Source organism: Ictalurus furcatus, chromosome 6, assembly GCF_023375685.1.
Source record: "Ictalurus furcatus strain D&B chromosome 6, Billie_1.0, whole genome shotgun sequence".
Lineage (NCBI taxonomy): Eukaryota > Metazoa > Chordata > Actinopteri > Siluriformes > Ictaluridae > Ictalurus > Ictalurus furcatus.
The window spans coordinates 7,595,254-7,617,450 of NC_071260.1; the positions used below are offsets into that span (position 1 = coordinate 7,595,254).

The following is a 22,197-nucleotide window of genomic DNA, read 5'->3' on the forward strand; positions in this document are numbered from 1 at the left end:
ATATTATTTGGTTATTGTTAGTTTTAGTCTAAATTTAGTTGATAGAAAACTCTGGATCTTATAGTCAACTAAAACTGAGCATTAGTGTAAAATATTACACATTATAATATTACATTATTAGTGTAAAATATTACACTACTTGCACTTAATAAAAGTAAATTTATTTCACTGACTTTTGTCATTCCTTGTGCTAGGTCTATCTAGTAACGTATTATATTAGCCTTACATGACCGACACTATAAAAAAGCAGTTTATGCTATAGGGGATGAAACATTTTATCACAAATTTAATTCATTGAACGTGCCATTGCATTTCATCATATTCTTTGTGCAGTATTTATTTTCCCATTGACCTTGGAAGTCCTTTTTTTTTTTTTTTTTTTTTTTTCCCTTAAACAAGGGACCTAGCAAATAAAACATTCCATAATTTTGAATTAAAAACCCATACCTAAAAAGGAGGTAAGAAGGATCAGTCAAAAAATAATTTCACAGCTGACTTAGGGAATGCTATTAAGCTGAGCACAGTTATTCAGATAATATTCAGATGTTGAAAATCCCTCAAGGCTCTATACTGGGATCGATTTCATCTGTATTACTAAAAGTAGGTTAAGGAAATATTTTCCACGCGTTCATCAACATTTATGTAATGTTTAGTCACTTAAACAGGCTATGTGCAATTCATAAGTGTACTTATCTTCCTGACAGTCATATTACAAGTTATGAAATTAATGTCCACAGTAGTTGTATTCGTGCAAATTGGAATCCAGGAATTTTGAAAGTCAGGATATACACCAGCACGCAGACACTTGTGGGTTTTTTTTTTATTAGATGAGACCTGTCCATCAAACGTGTGGGACTGCAAGAATCGTGGTGTGAACGGCACACAGTGTGGTCAGATTGTCTGGAGGCTGGAGGCTGGCCCATACTTCCTGGATGGTCAGTATGGCTGCAATTTGCTAACATTTTATTTGTCGTTCATTAAGGACATTTTAACTGTCATTTAAGGAATATGAACTATACCAGAAATCTCTGTTTATTCTCCTGTTTTGACTTCTAGCTGAGACCAGAATCTGCTTCAAATACTATCATGGTTTGACTGGAGCCTTGAGAGCCACCACGCCGTGCATCACTGTCAAGAATCCTCGATGTTTGGTCTGTCCTTTTAGTTAGAGTGTTAATGTTGATAGAATCTGTGTTTAAAAGGCATTTCTGGATATACAGTATTGTATGTAGAGCTGCAACAACTAATCGATTATGAAAATCGTTGTCAATGAATCTCATTATGGATTAGTTGGTCTGCGGCGGCATGGGGTGCGTTTACTCACTACGTTACTTCTGTTCCGAAAACACGCATCGGAGAGTAAATACTAAAGTTGTGTCCCAAGAGACGTACTATACACTTACACTATGCACTGTGTACTCTACCGTCTAGTGTATGAATTTTAGAAAGGAACTCATCATCTCAAAAGGAACTCTAGTGGCAATGACCACCTTCAGTTTACTTTTATAAAAAGTAATGCATGAATACTATTATATAATATAAACTTATATATTAGTTTATATTATATAGACATTTTTATGCATAATGTTTATGGATGCACAAAAAGCACTGAATTAAACTACAGTCCTAAATTAATAATATATAGTCTGGTGTGTATTGGGTTCTTTTCTGTCTTATATAATTTGACAAACAGTTGTGTAAAGTTTTAGTCTGAAGTTTATATTTGTAACACTCAGTTTGTGGATTTTATTTTAAATAAACGAAAAAATGGTACTGAAAGTTTGCCCCCCCCCCCCAAATCCTATTAATCAATTAATCGAAAAAATAATCGTCCAACTAATCAATTATGAAAAGAACCGTTGCAGCACTAATTGTATGTACATGCAGATTTACAGTCCCTCCAGGATTGAACGATTTTACAATTGCAGAAATTAACGCAAACTCTGCAGTCTTCGGAGGAGCAATTTTTTGTGATATCATCACAACGCGCATTCAGTCAAAGCCCTCCATTCATGTGTATCAAACAAAAATACAGCTAAAAGGTCTCATTTACCAACAAACATCACCGTGAAAGACCATGCAAAACAATTTTGTGCCAATTCAAGTAGTTTGAAAAAAAGCTGCAGCAAATTGAAGCATTTTTGGCTGCAACAATCACAAAAAAATCTCTGTAAAATCCTGTACGGACTGGATATCTTTTATTTATATATTCATTTGTGTCAACTAAACCGTTTAACTTAAGAAAAGCACTGAATTTTTATCCTGTATTGCTGCCATTTACAAATTCATGTATTCATGTATTCATAGCAATACAGAAACGTTTAATGATCACTGAACTTTTAATAATGATAATCTTTATATCTTTATATAAGAAACTAATAATATTTTCATCTAACATTCTATACTTCCAACAGCCAGATGTGCAGGTTTATTTACTAATATATACATTGATATAAATAGTATAAATAAATTGAATGTGTGTGTTAAGTAATCAGAGTGTGCATGTGTGTGTAAAAGGAAAAGAAAAGAAAGAAAGAGTGAGAGAAAAAGACAGCGTGAGAGAGCTTGCGATATTTATTGCGGTGTGTTGTCTAGGCTGACGGCCAAGGCGAAGGACAGCTGACTTCAGACACCAGTCGAAAACTGCTCAGCTTCACCCTGTCAGGTCAGCTGGAGCCGTGACTGAGTCCAAAAGTCTGAGCCTAGAAATCTTTATTTCATCAGTTATTATCAAAAAGAATAGCATTTTCTTATATATTATATTTAGTTAAAGATATATCAGAAATGTTATATTAAATGTGACTTCTGACATGACATATAATATTACTTGATCATAATATGACTCTTCAATAATGTTATTATTGTTTGTTTTTGTATTTGTTATATTGAGTCAGTGAGTATTGGTTGTAACGCTGTATCTAAAGAATGCATAGGTTACAAGGATTGCTCTAAAAGCTTTAATAATAATATATCAAATAAAATGACATATAAAGAAAAAAATGTGTATGAAATTTGTAAATGTGTATAAATTTAAATAAATTTAAAAAACAGCGATCATAAAAGTTACATTTTGTTTTTTATTTAGTACTGCCCCGAATAAGCTATTTCACATAACAGATGTTTACATATTTACACCGATCATCCTGTTCAAAAGTTTACACCCCCCTGGCTCTTAATGTATCGTGTTGCATTCTTGAGCATCAGTGAATATTTGCACCTTTTGTAATAGTTGTGTACGAGTCCCTAAATTGGCCTTAGTGTGAAAAGATGGAGCTCAACATCATATAGCCACTGTTGGGAAAGGGTGAAATATGCAGAAGATGCTGGAAAAGCGAAGAATGTGCAGGACCTGGAGGATTTTTCTGAAGAACAGTGGGCAGTTTAACTGCTCAGGATGAACAAGGGACTCATGAACAACTATCACAAAACATAAACACAGTCGCTGATCATTCAGATAATGACACACAGTATTAAGAATCAAGCATATGTAAACTTTTGAACTGGTTCATTTGCATAAATTCAGTTATTATTGTGTCTTGTGGACTATATAATAATAATGAGTCTTTATTGATCACATATACACAGTAAAATTCTTTTCTTTGCATATCCCAGCATGTCAGGAAGCTGTGGTCAGAGAGCAGGGTCAGCCATGATACAGCACCCCTGGAGCAGAGAGGGTTAAGGGCCTTGCTCAAGGGCCAAACGGTGCCAGCTTGGCAGTGCTGGGGCCTGAACCCCTGACCTTCCGAGCAGTAACCCAGAGCCTTAACCGCCAAGCCACCACTGCCCCTATGTAAACAGTTGTTATGTGAAATAGCTTATTCAGGGCAGAACTAAATAAAAAACTGAATTATTAACATTTTGCAGATGCTGAAAGGCGTATGTAAACTTATGACCTCAACTGTATGTAAACATCTATAATTTTGACGGTGCTATTATCTGACTCTTTGTAGATATCCGAGCCATGGGACTGAAGAAAGGGATGTTTTTTAATCCCGACCCCTATCTAAAGATGAGCATTCACCCAGGCAAAAGGAACGGGTTCCCCACCTTCTCCCACCATGGCCAAGAGAGACGATCTGGCATTACAACCAATACTACAAACCCTGTGTGGCATGGAGAGGTGTGGCACACACACACACACACACACACACACACACAATTTTAGGACTCATTACAGATCTAAGTATATAGTACATCAAGATTTCTGTAAAGCTATTTTGTGTCATTGTGTCTATTGTTAAATGCACCAAACAAATTAAACTGATTTGAATTTAATTAATATGTCAGAAAATGCGCTGTGATGGACTAGCATTCCAGCCATCCAATAATATGTCAAAAAATTTGACAGGAAATGAGTACCATAATATAGTATAATGTTTACTGAGTTGATATGATGTGTGAGCTCTTAAATAAAAAAAATAAAAAAACAATTAACAGTTTATGGACCATCTTAATTTCAAAGCGATTTTGAAAGAAACGTAATCTAATCGTAAGAATTCATTCATTAATAAACTATCAGCTAAGTTTTTTTTTTTTAAGTTTCTGATGAAATAAAGGTAGAACTTTGTATTGGCAAATGGATGAAGTTGCAGTCATTCAGTCATCATTACACTCTTATTCACATACGCTACATGCAGATACAGAAAAAAAGTCTTGACTCAGATACACAAAGCTGGAAACGGGCAAACGTAAAATCCTTTGTTTTATCCTGTGTTCTATGCAGAGACATACATTTGTGGCCCTGATAACTGATGTCCTAGTTATCGAGGTTAAGGACAAGTTTGCTAAAAGTCGGCCGATCATTAAACGCTTCTTGGGTCAGCTAAACATTCCTGTTCAGAGGCTGCTGGAAAGACATGCATCAGGGTTAGTGCAGCTTTTCCCCTGCTAATTGTTCTCATTTTTATCCACAACATCATACAGCATGCTTAAGCAGGAGAGTGTCATAAAAATAGTTTTAATCTGCATATGGATTTCTCATAGGAACCAATCCCTGAGCTTCTCTCTCTGCCGCCGCTTGCCTACTGATAATGTAAGTGGTCAGCTGCAGTTTAAAGTGGATATCACCTCAACTAATCAGGACGGTGAGATAACGCACGCACGCACGCACACACACACACACACACACACATATACTGTACACACAAACAGAGAGGTTTAATTTCAGTGAAGTGCCTACCGGATTAGATTCTGCTGCATAGGTTCATGCCATTAAGAATACTTACGTAGTAATAGATAGTGTGAGTGTGGAAATTTTAAACTTTTAAACCACTACGTATATTTTCTTCCTAGATGTCACACCTGAGTCAATCCTCGGGGCAGCAGCCCTTAATGGGCCCCCTGGTACCCCTTCAGATGATGAAGATTTGCCCCATCCTCTTCCTCCCCCTTCTGGCATTCTGTACCCCACCCGCTCCCAAAGTTTTCGTCGAAATGGTGAAGGAGGTGGTGCTCTATCACCTGATACCGAGATTTGTTCTGGTGCCTTGGATGAAGAAGCTCTACCTTCGCTCAGCATACTTCAGAGAACCTTTAGTGAGCAGCTTGATGCCATTGAGGCTCCCAAAGGACCAGGTGAGCGTCCAATGGGCGCAGCATCTCCAAAACTGAGTTCCAGCTTCCCTACTCACACCCGCCTCAGTGATATGCTCCACATCGACTCTGATGAAGATGAGGAGAGGTCTGCTGGTATTGATCCCATACCGCCTGCTCTGAATGGTCTCACCAGATGTCCAGTAATGCTCCACAAACCTCCTGAAGAACCTCAGGAACTGGGGGAGCCACCAGAAGAAGTTGGGTTAGAGTCAGAGGTGGAGACTCTGAGTTTAGGGACTGAGGTGGTTCTGGAGCCAGAGGTTCTGCCCAGTTCTGTGGCTCCACAAGTAGAGACCGCAAGTCTGATGGAGAGACAGGATGAAGGAGAGGAAGAAGAAGAAGGACTGGGGCCCAGTGAGGAGTTGGCCACAGAGGTGGATATCTCCTCCATGGCATCTGACTGTGGCCCCATGCCTATGTCTGCTGCTCAGGTAAATTTTCTTACAAATAAAATCGAGTTACAAAGTCTGAGTCCAACACTTAGAATGGATCTAAAGAACAAGTCTTGTTTGAGAACCTGTCTAAATTGTATTCGTTTTAAAGATGAAGAAATAAAAACTGTTATTTCTGGTGGCTTTTAGACCGTATTCTACCATAATGTTCTTGTGCACTTTTATTTTTTTATTATATGGAGTACCCATTGCTGGTATACAGTAGAAGAACTAATAGTCTTCAACTGTTTCCATGATTGCTCGTACAAGGAAGCAGAACAAGGGGCAGAGATGGCTATAGATCCAGGGGGAGGGGATCTCTCAGATGACCCACCCACAACCTATGAAGTCATTGATGCTGGAGGTGAACCTCCTCTGACCGATGAGTTTGAATTGCACACACCGCCGCCAGAGTTATTGGTCCATGAGGATGAAGATGAGGTGGAGGAGGACACAATGTCCCGGAGGTGGAGTCTGGAGGCAACAGCAGGTGTGTCACAGGAGGAGGATGAGGAGGAGGAGCTAATGCATTCAGGGGATGCCGGATCTGTGGACTCTGAGACTTTTGCTACAGACACAAACGTAGATCCAGGTAAAATCAATAGCTTGCTCAAAATGTAAAAAAACAAACAAACTTTGAAGCCTGCCCAACTTTAGGGCAGGTAGCTTTGTGCTTTGGGTCAACAGTGGAAACATTGTTTTGAGTTTTACGTGTCTTATTTTGTCCTTTAACCATTTTAATCTGGTTGAGTTTTTTTTATGATAATGAGTATATGAGTGTGACTGTTGTACAGGTCCCACTCAGCTAAACGGGCACCAGCAGGTTCATTCACTTCCCTCTGTAAGACAAGACATCCATCGGTATCAGCGTGTGGACGAGCCGCTTCCACCCAGTGAGTGTGTGTATGTGTTTGTTTGTCTGCATGTGCATGCATTGTCATATGTGTATCTGTTACCTTACAACTGTGTACGTTTGTGTCTTTCAATGTACATGCCAAAGTTCATTATGTTTATCAAGACAAATTGCATTATGATGTATATTTTTTTTACTGTATTTTGAGAATTGTTAATATTTCTGGAACATTTGTTGATATTTCTAGTATCAGCCAATGTTAAATTCAACAAACTAATACAACATTTTTTATTATGTTATTTTTGTAAATGCTAAAGTTAAAATTGTTAAATTTTAAAGTTGCTAGCAAAATTGAAAAACATCAAGTATTGTGATTTTCCCCCCATGTACTAGTGCACACTGTGCAGACTACTACTTTAAACATACTCACACACTTCACATACTTCACAAACTAGACCAGTTTATCACCAGGAGAATTGCTGGGCCTCTTTGTGTCAACTAAAATCTGTGTACCTATATCCCGTAGACTGGGAGGCTCGGATCGACAGTCACGGCCGCATCTTCTTTGTGGATCATGTGAACCGGACCACCACGTGGCAGAGACCCACAGGCCCTCCTGCTCCTCAGGGCTTAACCCGCTCCAGCTCCATCCAGCAGATGGAGCAGCTCAATCGCAGGTCAGAACTCCCATCATCAACTCATACAGACTTTGGTATTAACTCAAGAAATCCACACATATAAAGAAATCCTTAAAAAGTCCATAAATGAAGTTATGTGTAATAAAGCGGAATGACACAGGAAAAAAGTATTGAACACGCTAACGAAATTTTATTTAATACTTAGTGGAGAAGCCTTTCTTTGTAATGACACCTTTAAGACGCTTGCTGTATGAAGAAATGGGCTGCAGTATTCAGGTGTGATTTTGGCCCATTCTTCTAAACATATTGTCTTTAAATCTTGTTCAATTGGATTCAAGTCAGGTGATTGACTGGGCCATTCTAACACCTTGATTTTTTTTCTCTGAAACCAATTGAGAGTTTCCTTTGCTGTATGATTTGGATCGTTGTCCTGCTGGAAGGTCCAGCCACGTCTCATCTTCATCATCCTGGTGGATGGCAGCAGATTCTTCTCAAGAATCTCCTGGTAAAGGGCTCCATTCATCGTTCCTTCAATTATATGAAGTCTGCCAGTGATGAAAAACAGCCCCACACCATGATGCTTCCACCTCCAAACTTCACTGACAGCCAAAAAGTTCAGTTTTGCTCTCGTCTGACCAGACTACACTCTCCCAGTATTTCATAGGCTTGTCCAAATGAGTTGTAGCAAACTTTAAATGTGCCTTTTCTTTAGTAATGGAGTCTTGCGGGGTGAGCGTGAGCAGTGGAGTGTATTGCCTATTGTTTTCTCTGTGACGATTGTACCTGCTGTCTCCAAGTGTTTCTGGAGCTCTTTCTGAGTGGTCCTTGGCTCTTGGGCTACTCTTCTGACTTTTCTTCTGACTCCCTGGTCAGAAATCTTGCGAGGAGCTCCTGTGCGTGGCCGGTTGATGATGGAGTGATATTGCTTCCAGTTGCAGATAATGACCCCAATGGTGCTTACTGGGAGATTCAGAAGTTTTGAAATACGTCTGTATCCGATTCCATCAATATGTTTCGCAACAATAAGGTTGCGAAGGTCTTGCTTTTACCCATGATGAGATGTTTCTTGTGTGACACCTTGGTAACAAAAAACCTTTTTATAGAACATCAATTTACTAACCCTACTGAAAAAATTTTGACACGTTCAATACTTAGTAAAATCTTATGTGGCTGATGACATCACAATAACTGAAATCTGTATTTATGTGCCAGGTTTTAAACCAATAAAACCTTCACACTACACCCATTGTTCTGTCCAAAGAAAATGACCTGTTATCTTGCTTAGCAACCAAAGCATACTGTTAACAGACAACGTTTTGTGGCAGAAGAATTGTTTATCATTTATTGAACACTGGATTTTATCATATTTGTTTGCCGCTGCTTTGTGTCGTGCCTAAGAATAACCTTACCCGGGATAAAATCACTGTAACACATGAACTCTCATGGCTTATAGCTTTATTTTGTTATTGTGCTATTGAAAGTGTTTTGTGGTGTGATTTAGCCATTAGTCAGTTTAATTTTGGAATATTATTTCTAAACAGTATGTTGTGTCTGGCGTTCCATCAGGTACCAGAGCATCCGTAGAACAATGACCAGCGAGAGGAGCTCAGAGGAACAAAGCGTAGATTTTCCTCCTGTTGATGATATGGAAATGCTGTCCCACTCCGTCTCCGGTGAGTTATGGATGACGTTATGATTGAAGGCATGAATGAATGCCTTTTATTTTAATTAATATTTTGGCTATGGACTTTTGTGCTTAGAGAAAAGGTTTTGTGAAGCGAAGAGAGAAATTCAGGATGTCATATGGTAATGCAGTGTTTAAATTAAATTATGTTCTACTGAGTTTTCTTCTAAAGTTCCAAAGATATATCACTGGACTTTAAGTCCTGGCGTGGTGGCTTGAGCCCAAGACGTCCTGCCAACACTAAAATCTAATTGCTCTGCGTGTTTGTGTTCTTGCCAGACTACCGTAGAGACGGCTCTTTGGCTCAGACCAGCTCTCACTCCCGTCTCTCCCTGCTGCTTCAATCTCCTGGAGCCAAGTTTCTCTCCAGTCCTGACTTCTTCACTGTGCTGCATTCCAACCCTGTGAGTGTAACACACACACACACACACACACACACGCAAACACACACACTCACACTAACTCTCTCTCTCTTTGGATAACACACTCATATTCTGGGAACACATTGTTCTAATAAAATGCAAAGTGCTGATAAAGTAGTGCGAGAACTAATCAGTAGTCTAAGAGGATTGCAGGTGGCACTGGAAGAGACGTGTCACTTCTTTTCTTGTTGTTCTGTCTGGTTTAGTTTACATATTTGTTGGATGTACTGTCATTTTGAAGAAAGGAAGCACAGTTTAAAATGTATGAATTTTTATTACTCATGAATAGTCATATATATATGTGTATATATATGTGTGTATATATATGTATATATATGTGTGTATATATATATATATATATATATATATATATATATATATATATATATATATATATATATGTGTATATATGTGTATATATATATATATATATATATATATATATATATATATATATATATATATATATATATATATATGTATGTATATGTGTGGGTGGAATGGTGGTGCAGCGGGTAGCTCCAGGGTCCCTGTTTCAGTTTGTGCTCGGGATAATGTCTGTGTGGAGTTTCTGTGCAGGTTCTCCACTTGTCCACATGGGTTTCATCAGGGTTTTCAGGTTTGAAAGTTTGGGCAAGATTCCTTGTGTCTCATCCAGGTTATATTCCCACCTCACGCCCAGTTTCCTGGGATAGGCTTCGGACCATGATAAAGCATTTATTTTATCATGAATGAATGAATGAACAAATATTTAATCTTCGAATAATGAATACTCTTCCACAAACGGCAAAAAAGTTTAACATTTGAAAGGGTACACTGCATCATTTTTATTTGAATTCCCCAGGACCTGCTTTACTAAATAATACCCTCACATTTTTAGCGTAAGAAAAGGAAAACACTTATATTCAATGCTAGCGTTCATTTGCGCATTTGACTACTGTCTTTTCATCTTGATTTTTACGTAACAGCATGCGACTAGGATATAATTCACCTTGAACATTGCATTAAAGCTTATTTCTAAATAGCCTGTCTCAGGAGAGTACACTCAGTGCCTGCTACCCAGTATTAATCATTTAGATTTCATTAAAAAAGTCTCAAGCAGGTCTATTAATAGCTCAGAAAGAAAAACCTATAAATCATACTTTTCCTTTGTCTTTCAGAGTGCCTATCGCATGTTTACAAGCAACACGTGTCTGAAGCACATGATCAGTAGAATACGGAGAGATGTGCAGCACTTTGAACGCTACCAGCACAACCGAGACCTGGTCACCTTCCTCAACTTGTTTACCAACAAGCAGCTTGAGCTGCCACGCGGCTGGGAGATGAAACACGACCACACTGGCAAGGTGTGTGTGTGTTATACCATGTGGGAGATAATGAACAGAAGTATATATTTGGCAAGTGTTATTTAATAGTGCTACACAGTGATACTGAATTTCTGAATTTGATTTGTGCCTTTGTTTCTGATCTAATCCTGTCTTTGTCCGTGTCCTGTCATTGGTTTTCTACCCAACTGTGTTCACTTGTTCTATGTTAGATCATTGATTAATTTGTATACGCTGCTGGCGTACTTTATATCAATTCCATAACCGAACAGATAAATCTGATTTCAGCTTGTAATAGCAAATGATGCACGGCATTGAAGATCTCTCAGCACGCACATGCTCATTCACATTCAAGTCAACACACACACGACGAAACGGGGAGCCCTCTTGCACATGACCATATGGTTATCACTACGCAGCGGCATTCTGAGATGTCAGTGTGACAATTCATTCAGTGTTAATCAGAATCAGTTAACTATCATCAAGCTTATGACAGACACATTTCTCAGCCATTTGGTGTGACACTCACAGAAAGCTCGGTAAAGTGCATGACTTTACCGTAAATGTGCATAAACCTTGTATATGCATGATTGAGACAAATCTAAGAATTATAATCCATAGCGAGGGTCAAAACACAGGCAGGGAAATTTAAAGATGGATAAGCCATAATCAGAAACGAGGTAAAAAAAAAGCAATGGCCTAAACCAGGAAAAAATATGGAGACACTACAGGGAAGAAATAGACAAACGAATCAGTACTAAATACAGAACAGGTGAACACAATCAGGCAACAAATCAATGACAAGATAAAGGCAGAGACCGGACTAAAACAGAAACCAAAACAAATACGAGCACATGGAATTTGTCGACATGGGAAGTGTGCTGCGAAGGGGGAAATCATGACACAGCACAGATTTCTGCCACTCTACCCAATGTCTTAGTTCACCAACATGGATGTGCCTGCTCTGAGAATAGCTCATATCTAATCCAATTATATTTCACGATTCAAAACTGATCAAGGCCAGAAGTTTCCTAAGCTTTCTTAAGCTCTCTCTCAAATGAAATTTCTATAACTGAGAGTAAAACAAATGGTGACTCATAAAGTGTATCATAAGAAGATTATAACTGATTTAAAGAGAATGGATGCAATGGGAAGAATATTATCTGTAGTATATAATAGAAAAGAAATATGTAATTGTAATGACTTTTTGCTGACACGCTATTAAAGTTTTTTTTTTTTTTTTAGGCTTTTAAAGGTCCTCTCTGAGTTTTACTGATGTAGAACATTTATAAATAACCACTAACTGTTTGTCGTGACTGACAGTATGCTCTGAAAAAATCAACTCATATTTTATCCTTTAAATAAAAGTGAGACAGTCTAGCGCTGAGAGGACAAGTAAGGCTTTCTAGGTGCTGTGTCCCGATGTCCTGTTCATTATTAAATGAAAAATCATTATCTTTGGCAAATTGCTGTGATATAAGAAAAATAAAACACCACCTCGTCATGTTTTATTCCTTACTCAATATTTTGTGTATGGGGTTCTAAATATTAGCTGTTAACAACAGTATTCAAATTGGCACCTACAGTGTTTTCTATACGTTCTCTTTCACTAGCTCTTCTTTGTGGATCACAACTGCCGTGCCACAACGTTCATCGACCCGCGGCTGCCCCTGCAGAGCTCACGCTCCAGCGGCCTCCTGGCCCATCGACAGCATCTGAGCCGCCAGAGGAGCCACAGCGCTGGAGAGGTACAGGTATTTCATCTGCGTTCACAGACACATTTTATTCCATCTTTCTCATTCTCAGATGAAAAGTGTACATACTTGGTTTTTCTTTGTGGTCCAGGTGGCAGATGACTCTCGCTCCCCAAGCCCACCCATGCAACCTCGACCCTCAAGCACTTTTGCTGGCTCCAGTCGCAACCAATACCAAGACCTGGTACCTATGGGTAAGTGGGAATGCAAAACCTCACTCCCAGTCCTACATACATTCTTCTTGGGAAAGATTTTGTCCTGCTGCGTATTGCCCTTGTTATTGAGACCTCATTTGAGAGTAGGTTTTAATCCAATGTGGGTTACATTCATGCCATGACCTAGTGCTGGAGTAGGACTCAAGTCTGGTCTCGGGAAGTTTTCTGTATGGACTTGGATTTGACTCTGACATTTGTTCTTGGACTTGTCTCAGTCTTGGGCATTGTATTGCAAAAACTGACATCTTAGCAAGTGCAAATATCTTGGATATAGTCAAATTTATCTAGTATTTCCCATAATAAGATTACAATAAACTTAATATAAGAATATTAAACCTGTTTTGAGCCACTATTACTAATTTTAAGCTTTCCATTTTCTTATTCTATTGGCAGATAAATTAGCTTCTTTCTAGAAATAAATGCATAAAATGAGCAAAATTATCTGCCAATAGAATAAGACTATTTCAGATAGGTCTAGAAACAGGTGTAATAATCTTATATTTGGTTTATGGTAATCTTATAATAAGAAATACTAGATAAGTTTGACTATATTTAAGATATTTTAACATTTAAGATGTCATTTTTTGCAGTGTGCTCTCACAAAATAAGGTCTTGGTCTACACTGAAAGATGTGTTTTAATGCACAAATTTTGACAAGAAGTGATTCCTTCTTCTAGAAAACATAGCCTAATCATAGGAACAATACACAAATTAAGCCAACTAGTCAAAGTAAGGCTTGGCCTTGAAAAAGATTTCAGTCTTAATTTTGACTTGTCTTGGTCTTGACACCCTTAAGACATAGTCTTGACCCAGCTACTTCTGGTCTTTAATGTGTCTTGAACATGACACAGGTGGTCTTGACTACAGCTTTACCATGACCCTCTAACCCATTAATACCTGCTGGTGCTGAAGACGGAAGAAAAAAAAATCCAACAGGGAAGCAGATGTAGTGTATAAACCACTTCATAGGATTGGGGTGTCCACCATAATTCACAGATGTACTGAAGACAAAATCGATTTAAACTATAAGACACGTACCATTAATTGTTACTTCAAAGGCTACTTCAGATAATATAATATTGTATAATATGTTTTTACTGGGAATGGCAAATATAAGCTGTTATTAATCTTGTGGCTTCTAAACAATGATCTGTCAGTCCATTCTAACACAAACTAATGGTTACTAACAATTATATTTTACGTGTAGAGAGAGCAGAGTGGACAAAACACCATAGGTATGCTTAACATTGATTGTGATTAAAAATTCATTTACCAATGGTGTGTACAGTACTGATAATGAGACATTATTACTTAATCCCTGACCAATGTGTATTGAGTATCTTGCGATAGGTCTTATATAAGTGTGTTTAACACTTTTCTTCCACTGACTTACACAAGCATGCTTCTGTTTTTCTACAGCTTACAATGAGAAAATTGTGGCGTTCCTTCGACAACCAAACATCTTAGAGATCCTACAAGAGAGGCAACCGGAGCTTGTGAGAAACCATTCCCTCAAGTATGTTTCTCTGTCAGTCGCACTTCATTTCAACAGCGATTGTGTAAAAGTGAAACTAACAATAAAGAATTATTTCACTCTTCTGCAATAATATGATGAATAAATGAATCATGTTTACGTTGCTCAGTATTTTCTGTGGGGATAAAGATCTGATTTAAAAGAATAGTGCAGATTGACCAAAAAGGATTGTGTTTGCAGAGAGAAAGTCCAGTTTATTCGTAATGAAGGTGCATCTGGATTGGCTCGGCTCTCTGGTGACGCAGATCTGGTGATGCTGCTCAGGTCAGTGACTGTGTGACCTGATTTATTATCTTGCATGTGCTACTAATCAAGAAGAGTCTCAGTACTGAGGGTGGGTGTGTGTGTGTTTTACACCATAGTGTGTATGGCAGACTTGTTTGTACGTCTCTCCTTGCAGTCTGTTTGAAGAAGAAGTGATGTCGTACGTGCCGGCCCATGCCTTACTGCACCCCAGTTACTCTCATGCCTCCCCACAAAGCTCCCCTGGTGAGAGGTCACATGACCTGGTCTCACTCCATACGTCCCCTTTCCTTTACCTCAATGTCTTTCACGCTTCTCTGTATCAGTGTCAGAAGTTGATGTTGCATATTATAAGCTAAAACTATTTTTTTACTTCATCATTTAACTATATTATGTTATATATCTTTGAAAAAAATGTGTACACTTTTGTATGTCTTGCATTGTAGTTCTTTTGTACTTTATATCCACTTTCATTTTTTTTTATTTTATTCATGTTTAACAGTTTGAATTTATTATACTGTATACTGTCATGTATTGTTTGTAAATCATGTTGGCCTACACTTTAACAGTGCTTCAGAAATTAATTGTAGTATTGTTGTTTTTAATTACATAGACTACATTTAATTATACAACCGAATGACAAAGAGTTTAAATTGTGGAAATTAAATTTTTAAGATATAACATTTCCGTTCTATTTCGTCTCTATCTTGGCTTCTTTCTCTCGCACACTCACGTGAAGGAACTCCGCGTGCAAATGCTCGCGCCCCTGCGCCTTACAAACGTGACTTTGAGGCTAAACTAAGAAACTTCTACCGCAAACTGGAAACAAAGGGTTATGGACAGGGCCCAGGAAAAGTGAAGTGAGTTTGGATTTTTTCAGTGTACCTTGATTTTATCTAAACATACTGTATATACTGATTTTATATGTACATACGTACCATCACTGATATGTTAATTGGTCATGTTTTTCTTTTTCTGCCATTTGAGCTCAATTCCATGTATCCAGTATAACATAATTCCCTTTTATTTCCTTTTTGTAGGCTTTGAAAATTGTAACAAACAAGATGAGGTTGTACTCTACATTGGGGGAAATAAGTATTGAATGCGTCAACAGTTTTTTCAGTAAACATATTTCCAATGAGGCTATTCACATGACATTTTCACCAGACATCAGTATTAACTCAAGAAATCCAGAAATATAAAGAATTCACAACATTAAAGTCAATAAATAAAGTTATGAATAATAAAGTGGAAGTACACAGGAAAAAAGTATTGAACACGCTAAGAAAAAGCAGTTCTCTAAGGCAAGGTAAGGCAAGGAACCAGCTGAAATCCATCATATCTCCTATCTGTGCAAATTAATATCAGCTGGGTTAGTAAATTGTTGGTCTATAAAAAGGCTTTTCGTTACCAAGGTGTCACACAAGAAACATCTCATGATGGGTAAAAGCAAGACCTTTGCAACCTTATTGTTGCGAAACATATTGATGGAATCGGATACAGACATATTTCAAAACTTCTGAATCCTCCAGTAAGCACCACTGGGGCTGCAAGTGGAAGCAACATCACTCCTACATCAACCGGCCACACACAGGAGCTCCTTGCAAGATTTCTGACCAGGGAGTCAGAAGAATAGTCAGAAGAGTAGCCCAAGAGCCAAGGACCACTCGGAAAGAGCTCCAGAAACACTCAGAGGCAGCAGGTGTCATCGTCACAGAGAAAACAATAGGCAATGCACTCCACTGCTCACACTCACCCCGCAAGACTCCATTACTAAAGAAAAGGCATGTCGAAGCTCGTTTAAAGTTTGCTACAACTCATTTGGGCAAGCCTATGAAATATTGGGAGTGTGTAGTCTGGTCAGACGAGAGCAAAATTGAACTTTTTGGCTGTCATAGTACACACCATGTTTGGAGAAGAAATGGCATTGCACATCACCCTAAAAACACTATACCAACAGTGAAGTTTGGAGGTGGAAGCATCATGGTGTGGGGCTGTTTTTCATCACATGGTACTGGCAGACTTCATATAATTGAAGGAATGATGAAGGAAGCCCTTTACTGGAAGATTCTTGAGAAGAATCTGCTGCCATCCAACAGGATGATGAAGATGAGATGTGGGTGGACCTTCCAGCAGGACAACGATCCAAACCATACAGCAAAGGAAACTCTCAGTTGCTTTCAGAGGAAAAAAATCAAGGTGTTAAAATGGCCCAGTCAATCACCTGACTTGAATCAAATTGAACAAGATTTAAAGAAAAAATGTTTAGAAGAATGGGGCAAAATCACACCTGAATACTGCGGGCGATTAATTTCTTCATACAGGAACCTCTTGAAGCTGTCATTACAAATAAAGGCTTCTCCTCTAAGTATTAAATACATTTCAATTGGCGTGATCAATACTTTTTTCCTGTGTTATTCCACTTTATTACACATAACTTCATTTATAGACTTTAATGTTTGGATTTCTTTATATGTGTGGATTTCTTGAGTTAATACCAAAGTCTGGTGAAAATTTCAAGTGAATAGCCTCATTGGAAATATATTTACTAAAAAAAATGATGACGTGTTCAATACTTATTTCCCCCACTGTATATGTAACATATGTATAGGATGATTGGTAAAGCTTATGTTTCAAGTATTAAATAGCTCCGGAAATATGAAATTAAGAAGCTTAAGTGCAGAAATGCACTGAATGGGTCCTTAGAATTCAACATTAGACACTATTGTATAATATCCTGCTACCTTTATTGTCTCATTCCCAGACTGATCATCCGCAGAGATCATCTACTCGAAGATGCCTTTAACCAGATCATGTGCTACTCGTGTAAGGACCTGCAGAGAAGCAAACTGTACGTCAGCTTCGTAGGGGAGGAGGGGTGAGTAAACCAGAGTATTTCAATCAGGTTTTAGAACTGGGCATAGCACTGAGACAGCATTGGTGATGGTCATTATGACCTCCTTATTGCAGCTGACACGGCTGCATGCAGTATTTTGGTCTTGTTAGACCTCAGTGCTGCCTTTGACACTATATCCCACACCATCTTACTGGATAGGCTACGCAGCTGGTTTGGTCTTTCTGGGACAGTGCTGGACTGGTTCCGATCTTATCTTACAGATTGCTCTCAGTTTGTCATCTTGGGTAATAATAAATCTGAGACTTTATCAGGGTGTTCCACAGGGGTCAGTGTTGGGCCCCACTTTATTCAGCCTTTATATGCTTCCTCTCGCCCACATTATTGGGAAGTATGGCCTTGGTTATCACTGCTATGTTGATGATACAGAAATCTACATCAGCACTGTCCCTGATAATCACTGTACTTTAACTGTGCTGACGAAGTGTCTGCAAGGAATTAGTACCTGATGTAGCATAATTTTCTGAAGCTGAACATTTACAAAACTGAGCTCATGCTCATTGTTACACTGGCTGCTACCCGAAAAGTTGACCTAAATCTCAAATTGATGGTTGACAACAGCCTTGTGCTTCCCTCCTCTCAAGTACGGAACCTGGGTGTCATCTTTGACGCTCAGTTGTCATTTGATGCACTTATTAAAAATATTTCTAAAATAGCCTTTTACGACCTTAGAAATAATGCCCAACTTAGGCCCTTCCTCTCTCTGCCTGATGCAGAAAGGCTTACCCATGCCTTTATCGCCTCAAGGCTGGATTACTGCAATGCCCTCTTTTCTGGCCTACCAGCAAAAACCATAACTAGGCTTCAGTATATTCAGAACTCTGCTGCTCGTGTTCTTATACATACATCACCATGTCAACACATTACCCCTGTGCTCTCACAGCTCTACTGGCTTCCCATCCATACTTGTATTGATTTTAAAACTCTCATTTTAACGTATAAAACAGTTCGTGGTACTGCACCAGAGTATCTTTGCAGTCTTGTCCCTACACTCCCTCCTGTTCTCCTCGTTCGGCCAATTCATTTGCACTTCAGCAGCCCTCTCAGAGGCCCTAAGATATGGAATGCTCTTCCTTTTACTATTAGAAATGTCCCAACCTTGGATTGTTTTAAGAAGTTACTTAAGACTCATTTATTTAAGGTAGTCTTTTAATATTTATTAATATTAGTTTCATTATCTGATAATATTATCTGTTGTTGCTGCTGTATGTTGTATTTTGTGTTTAGTCTTTTTAAATTTGTTGGTATGGTGGTTGCTGTATGTTATGTGTTTATTCAGTCTTGTATTATTACCTTTCAATGGTTTAGTTTTTCCTGCAGATTCAGGTATGGATTATTAACATTTCACCTGTCTCAGATTTCCATAAGAACAGAGCACCACGTTTTCTAAAACGTTAGCACAGATTATGCTGGTTAGTTTCATTTTACAGTAATGAAAATACTGTAAGCACCTTAGGTGATGTATTAGATAGTCTATGCCCTCTCTATCCAGATCTGAGTTGACAAAAGTTCAGTCAATGAAATTCACTAGTACAGGAAACTAGCTAATGACTTACTTCCTTTTAACAGCTTAATGACTTAGAATCAGGACAGCTTACTCAAGTGTCTGGTTATTGTTTTATAATAATAACAGATAATATAGATGATGATATATTCACAGTACACCTCAGTATCAGAGTTTTTACTACATCCTCGTACCTGTGTACAGGTCTTTCACATTTTTTTAAAAAGCACAACATTAAATTCCATTTATACCTCAACACTGTTGGATTCTTCAGTCTGATTGGTCAAAAAGTATTGATTAATTTACTGTAACAGTAGCTCTGACAATAGTTTTGGCTGCAAATCACAGGTTTATATTAATCCAGACGTTCTAATACGTTACTATTTCTATAGTAACTTCATTCACAGGGACGTGAATGAAGGACAGTCTATGAAATCTAAAACTAATAATAAACAAATTCAGAAAAAAAAAACAAATTTTTAACAAATAGAACAGATTATTATTGATATACTGGAGCTTAGGAGACATTTTTTGCAAGGAGTCTCCAGTGTCCTAGTTATAACAGTATCTCCAAGCAATGCTGTAACTCTTTTTACCAGAGGTCAAAATATGGAATTTCCACCTGTTTTTGGGGGGTTCCCATGTTCAGCATTGAATTTATTTGTGATGTCACACTCCCCAGTAGTGCTTAAGGTCTCATATCAAAGTAGACACTAAAGGTTTTAAGAATTTACAGTGATTCATAAGTATCTCTTCATTTTTTACCTAGCCTACTAGGTTTACATTTACATTTTAAAGGCATTAGGCAGACACCCTTATCCAGAGCAACTTATATTTGTCTCATTTATACAACTGAATAGTTGATGGTTAAGGGCCTTGCTCAAGGGCCCAGCAGTGACAGCTTGAAAGTCCTGGGATTTGAACTCCCAACCTTCTGATCAGTAGTTCAATGTCTTAACCACTAAGCTACCACTACCCAAAGCTGCACTAAGGTCAAGCAATGAGACACAACCCTGATCAGTAAAATGATCATTGGTACCAATGGTAAAAGTAGGTTATTTTACCATAGCTGTGCTATGATGAGGTCTTACAAGGAGTGGGGTTTGAATCCACAAGGACATTCATCCATTGAATCTTAAGTCCAAAGCATTAGCTATCAAAAAATATTTTTAGTTGTGCTGTCCATTTGTGTGAATTGCTTGCCCAGTAGGGGGCTCACACCCCTCCCTTTTCCCATTACCCTGCTTCCCAGCAGCTGAACAGTGTCATGATTCTCTACACACAGAAACCCAACAGTGTCATGACTAATCTTATAACAGACTTAGGGCGATAAAACCATTAATTTGTTTATACTGACTGAATATGCCTGATAAGTCAATTTCCATTTCACTGGTGCCAGTGTACGGGAAAGTCTTCAGGACAGAGGAGTTTGTGGTTTATGTATAACATGACAAGCTATATTATTTTGCCTTATTAACTTCGGGAGAGTTTGATGAGGGAATGACTGTTTACAAATTAAGTGATATCAGGAACTTACTCATTTCTCAGTTGTTCCACAACATTAAATTAACTATAAATGGTTAAAAGCACAATCTGTCATTCATGAATAAGTACAAAAATTGTAATCGTTGGCAAATATGAGAGAAATTAAACACTTCAGGACATACTGTTATTGGAAAATAATCCTCATTGGGGTGGTAACACTAACTCTGCTTTGTGTTGGGCCACATCACAGCACCCCATCGTGAATTATTTTGCTATAACAACACACCCCTGAGTGTTTTGTTCCTTACGTAACACTGCAGTGACAGTTCGAGGATTATTCAGTTATTTAATTAACCTCTAGAATTTTAAAGCACATGTATAAATAGGACCTTAGTTCTACTCAAAGAATATTTCAGATATCCTTATCACGGTATCCTGTACTACTAGTACATCACACCACTGAGTTGATATACAAAGTGGTTTTTATTTGCAACAGCGTGTTTATCAACCCCCTGTGCATCCAGTCAATGTGAAGACTGAATCAGGATTAGTTCTCCTATCTTATCGAGTCTTTCTTTGTCAATCAGGTTGGACTACAGTGGCCCATCGAGGGAGTTCTTCTTCTTGGTGTCCCGTGAGCTCTTTAACCCATATTACGGACTCTTCGAATACTCGGCCAATGACACCTACACTGTGCAGATCAGCCCAATGTCAGCCTTCGTGGACAACCACCATGAATGGTGAGTCAGCAGAAAACACAAACGCAATCAACCCACTGTGTTTTTGAAGTCAATAGGAAGTCAATAACCAGTGGAGAAAATGGGTAATTCACTTAATTAATGGAACAACCAGTTTATCAAAGTTCCCCTATTACTCAGGTTCCGGTACAGTGGGCGAATTTTGGGCCTCGCTCTGATTCACCAATACCTCCTGGATGCCTTCTTCACTCGTCCATTCTATAAAGGACTGCTGCGCATGTGAGTCTTTCTACTGAGATATGTGCTTCAGTGAAATAATTCTCCTTCAGCTCTATTAGTGGCAGATATTCTTGAGAAATAGGGTTCAACAGGGTTGACATGAATGTTTGTGTATGTGATTTACCTAGTGGTTTGTATTCTTCCTAGTCCTAGAGTAACATTCGTGCTTGTACTTAAAGCATTTATATTACAGATTTTTACAGAGTCTTATTAACTTCAGGACAGTTTGATGAGGGAACGACTGTTTACAAAAGAATTACCTTTCTTTTGTAATTGCTCAAGGAAGAGTTTTTTGCCTACTTGTCCGACTTACTTTTGTCCAGACTCCCCCTTTTCTTTTATATGTGTCACCACTGTACCGGTGTCAAAAGTCTTATTTTGTCTTATGTGTGTGTGTGTGTGTGTGTGTGTGTGTGTGTGTGTGTGTGTGTATGATTGATATATGTGATTATAACGTTTACTTTTTTAGTTATTATTAGTCATAGATTATGTTGGAGGGACCTGCACACAAGTCCCTGTGTAAGCTGTGACTATTGAAACGATAACGTAATTAGAACTATATATAATATAATCCTGCTGTTATGGAAACTTAATCAATACTTTCTGACCAATCCGATTCA

At 38.2% G+C, this 22,197-nt stretch overlaps 1 protein-coding gene across 4 annotated transcripts in view; it reads left to right on the forward strand.

The window, feature by feature from the left end:
• The window catches only part of hecw2a (HECT, C2 and WW domain containing E3 ubiquitin protein ligase 2a), a 45,860-nt gene that overhangs the window by 14,615 nt on the left and 9,048 nt on the right, over positions 1-22,197 (forward strand). For 3 of the 4 annotated variants that reach the window (XM_053626415.1, XM_053626414.1, XM_053626418.1), the window contains exons 3-24: positions 828-935; positions 1,057-1,151; positions 2,596-2,665; positions 3,954-4,123; positions 4,727-4,869; positions 4,987-5,087; positions 5,296-6,029; positions 6,300-6,621; positions 6,824-6,922; positions 7,409-7,559; positions 9,087-9,193; positions 9,484-9,608; positions 10,787-10,972; positions 12,565-12,705; positions 12,797-12,899; positions 14,340-14,436; positions 14,635-14,718; positions 14,855-14,943; positions 15,437-15,557; positions 17,462-17,575; positions 21,188-21,340; positions 21,479-21,577. In XM_053626415.1, coding sequence (XP_053482390.1) covers positions 828-935; positions 1,057-1,151; positions 2,596-2,665; positions 3,954-4,123; positions 4,727-4,869; positions 4,987-5,087; positions 5,296-6,029; positions 6,300-6,621; positions 6,824-6,922; positions 7,409-7,559; positions 9,087-9,193; positions 9,484-9,608; positions 10,787-10,972; positions 12,565-12,705; positions 12,797-12,899; positions 14,340-14,436; positions 14,635-14,718; positions 14,855-14,943; positions 15,437-15,557; positions 17,462-17,575; positions 21,188-21,340; positions 21,479-21,577 — 3,412 coding nt within the window. The remainder of the gene's footprint in view (positions 1-827; positions 936-1,056; positions 1,152-2,595; positions 2,666-3,953; positions 4,124-4,726; positions 4,870-4,986; positions 5,088-5,295; positions 6,030-6,299; positions 6,622-6,823; positions 6,923-7,408; positions 7,560-9,086; positions 9,194-9,483; positions 9,609-10,786; positions 10,973-12,564; positions 12,706-12,796; positions 12,900-14,339; positions 14,437-14,634; positions 14,719-14,854; positions 14,944-15,436; positions 15,558-17,461; positions 17,576-21,187; positions 21,341-21,478; positions 21,578-22,197) is intronic. The other variant, XM_053626417.1, reaches the window with a different exon arrangement.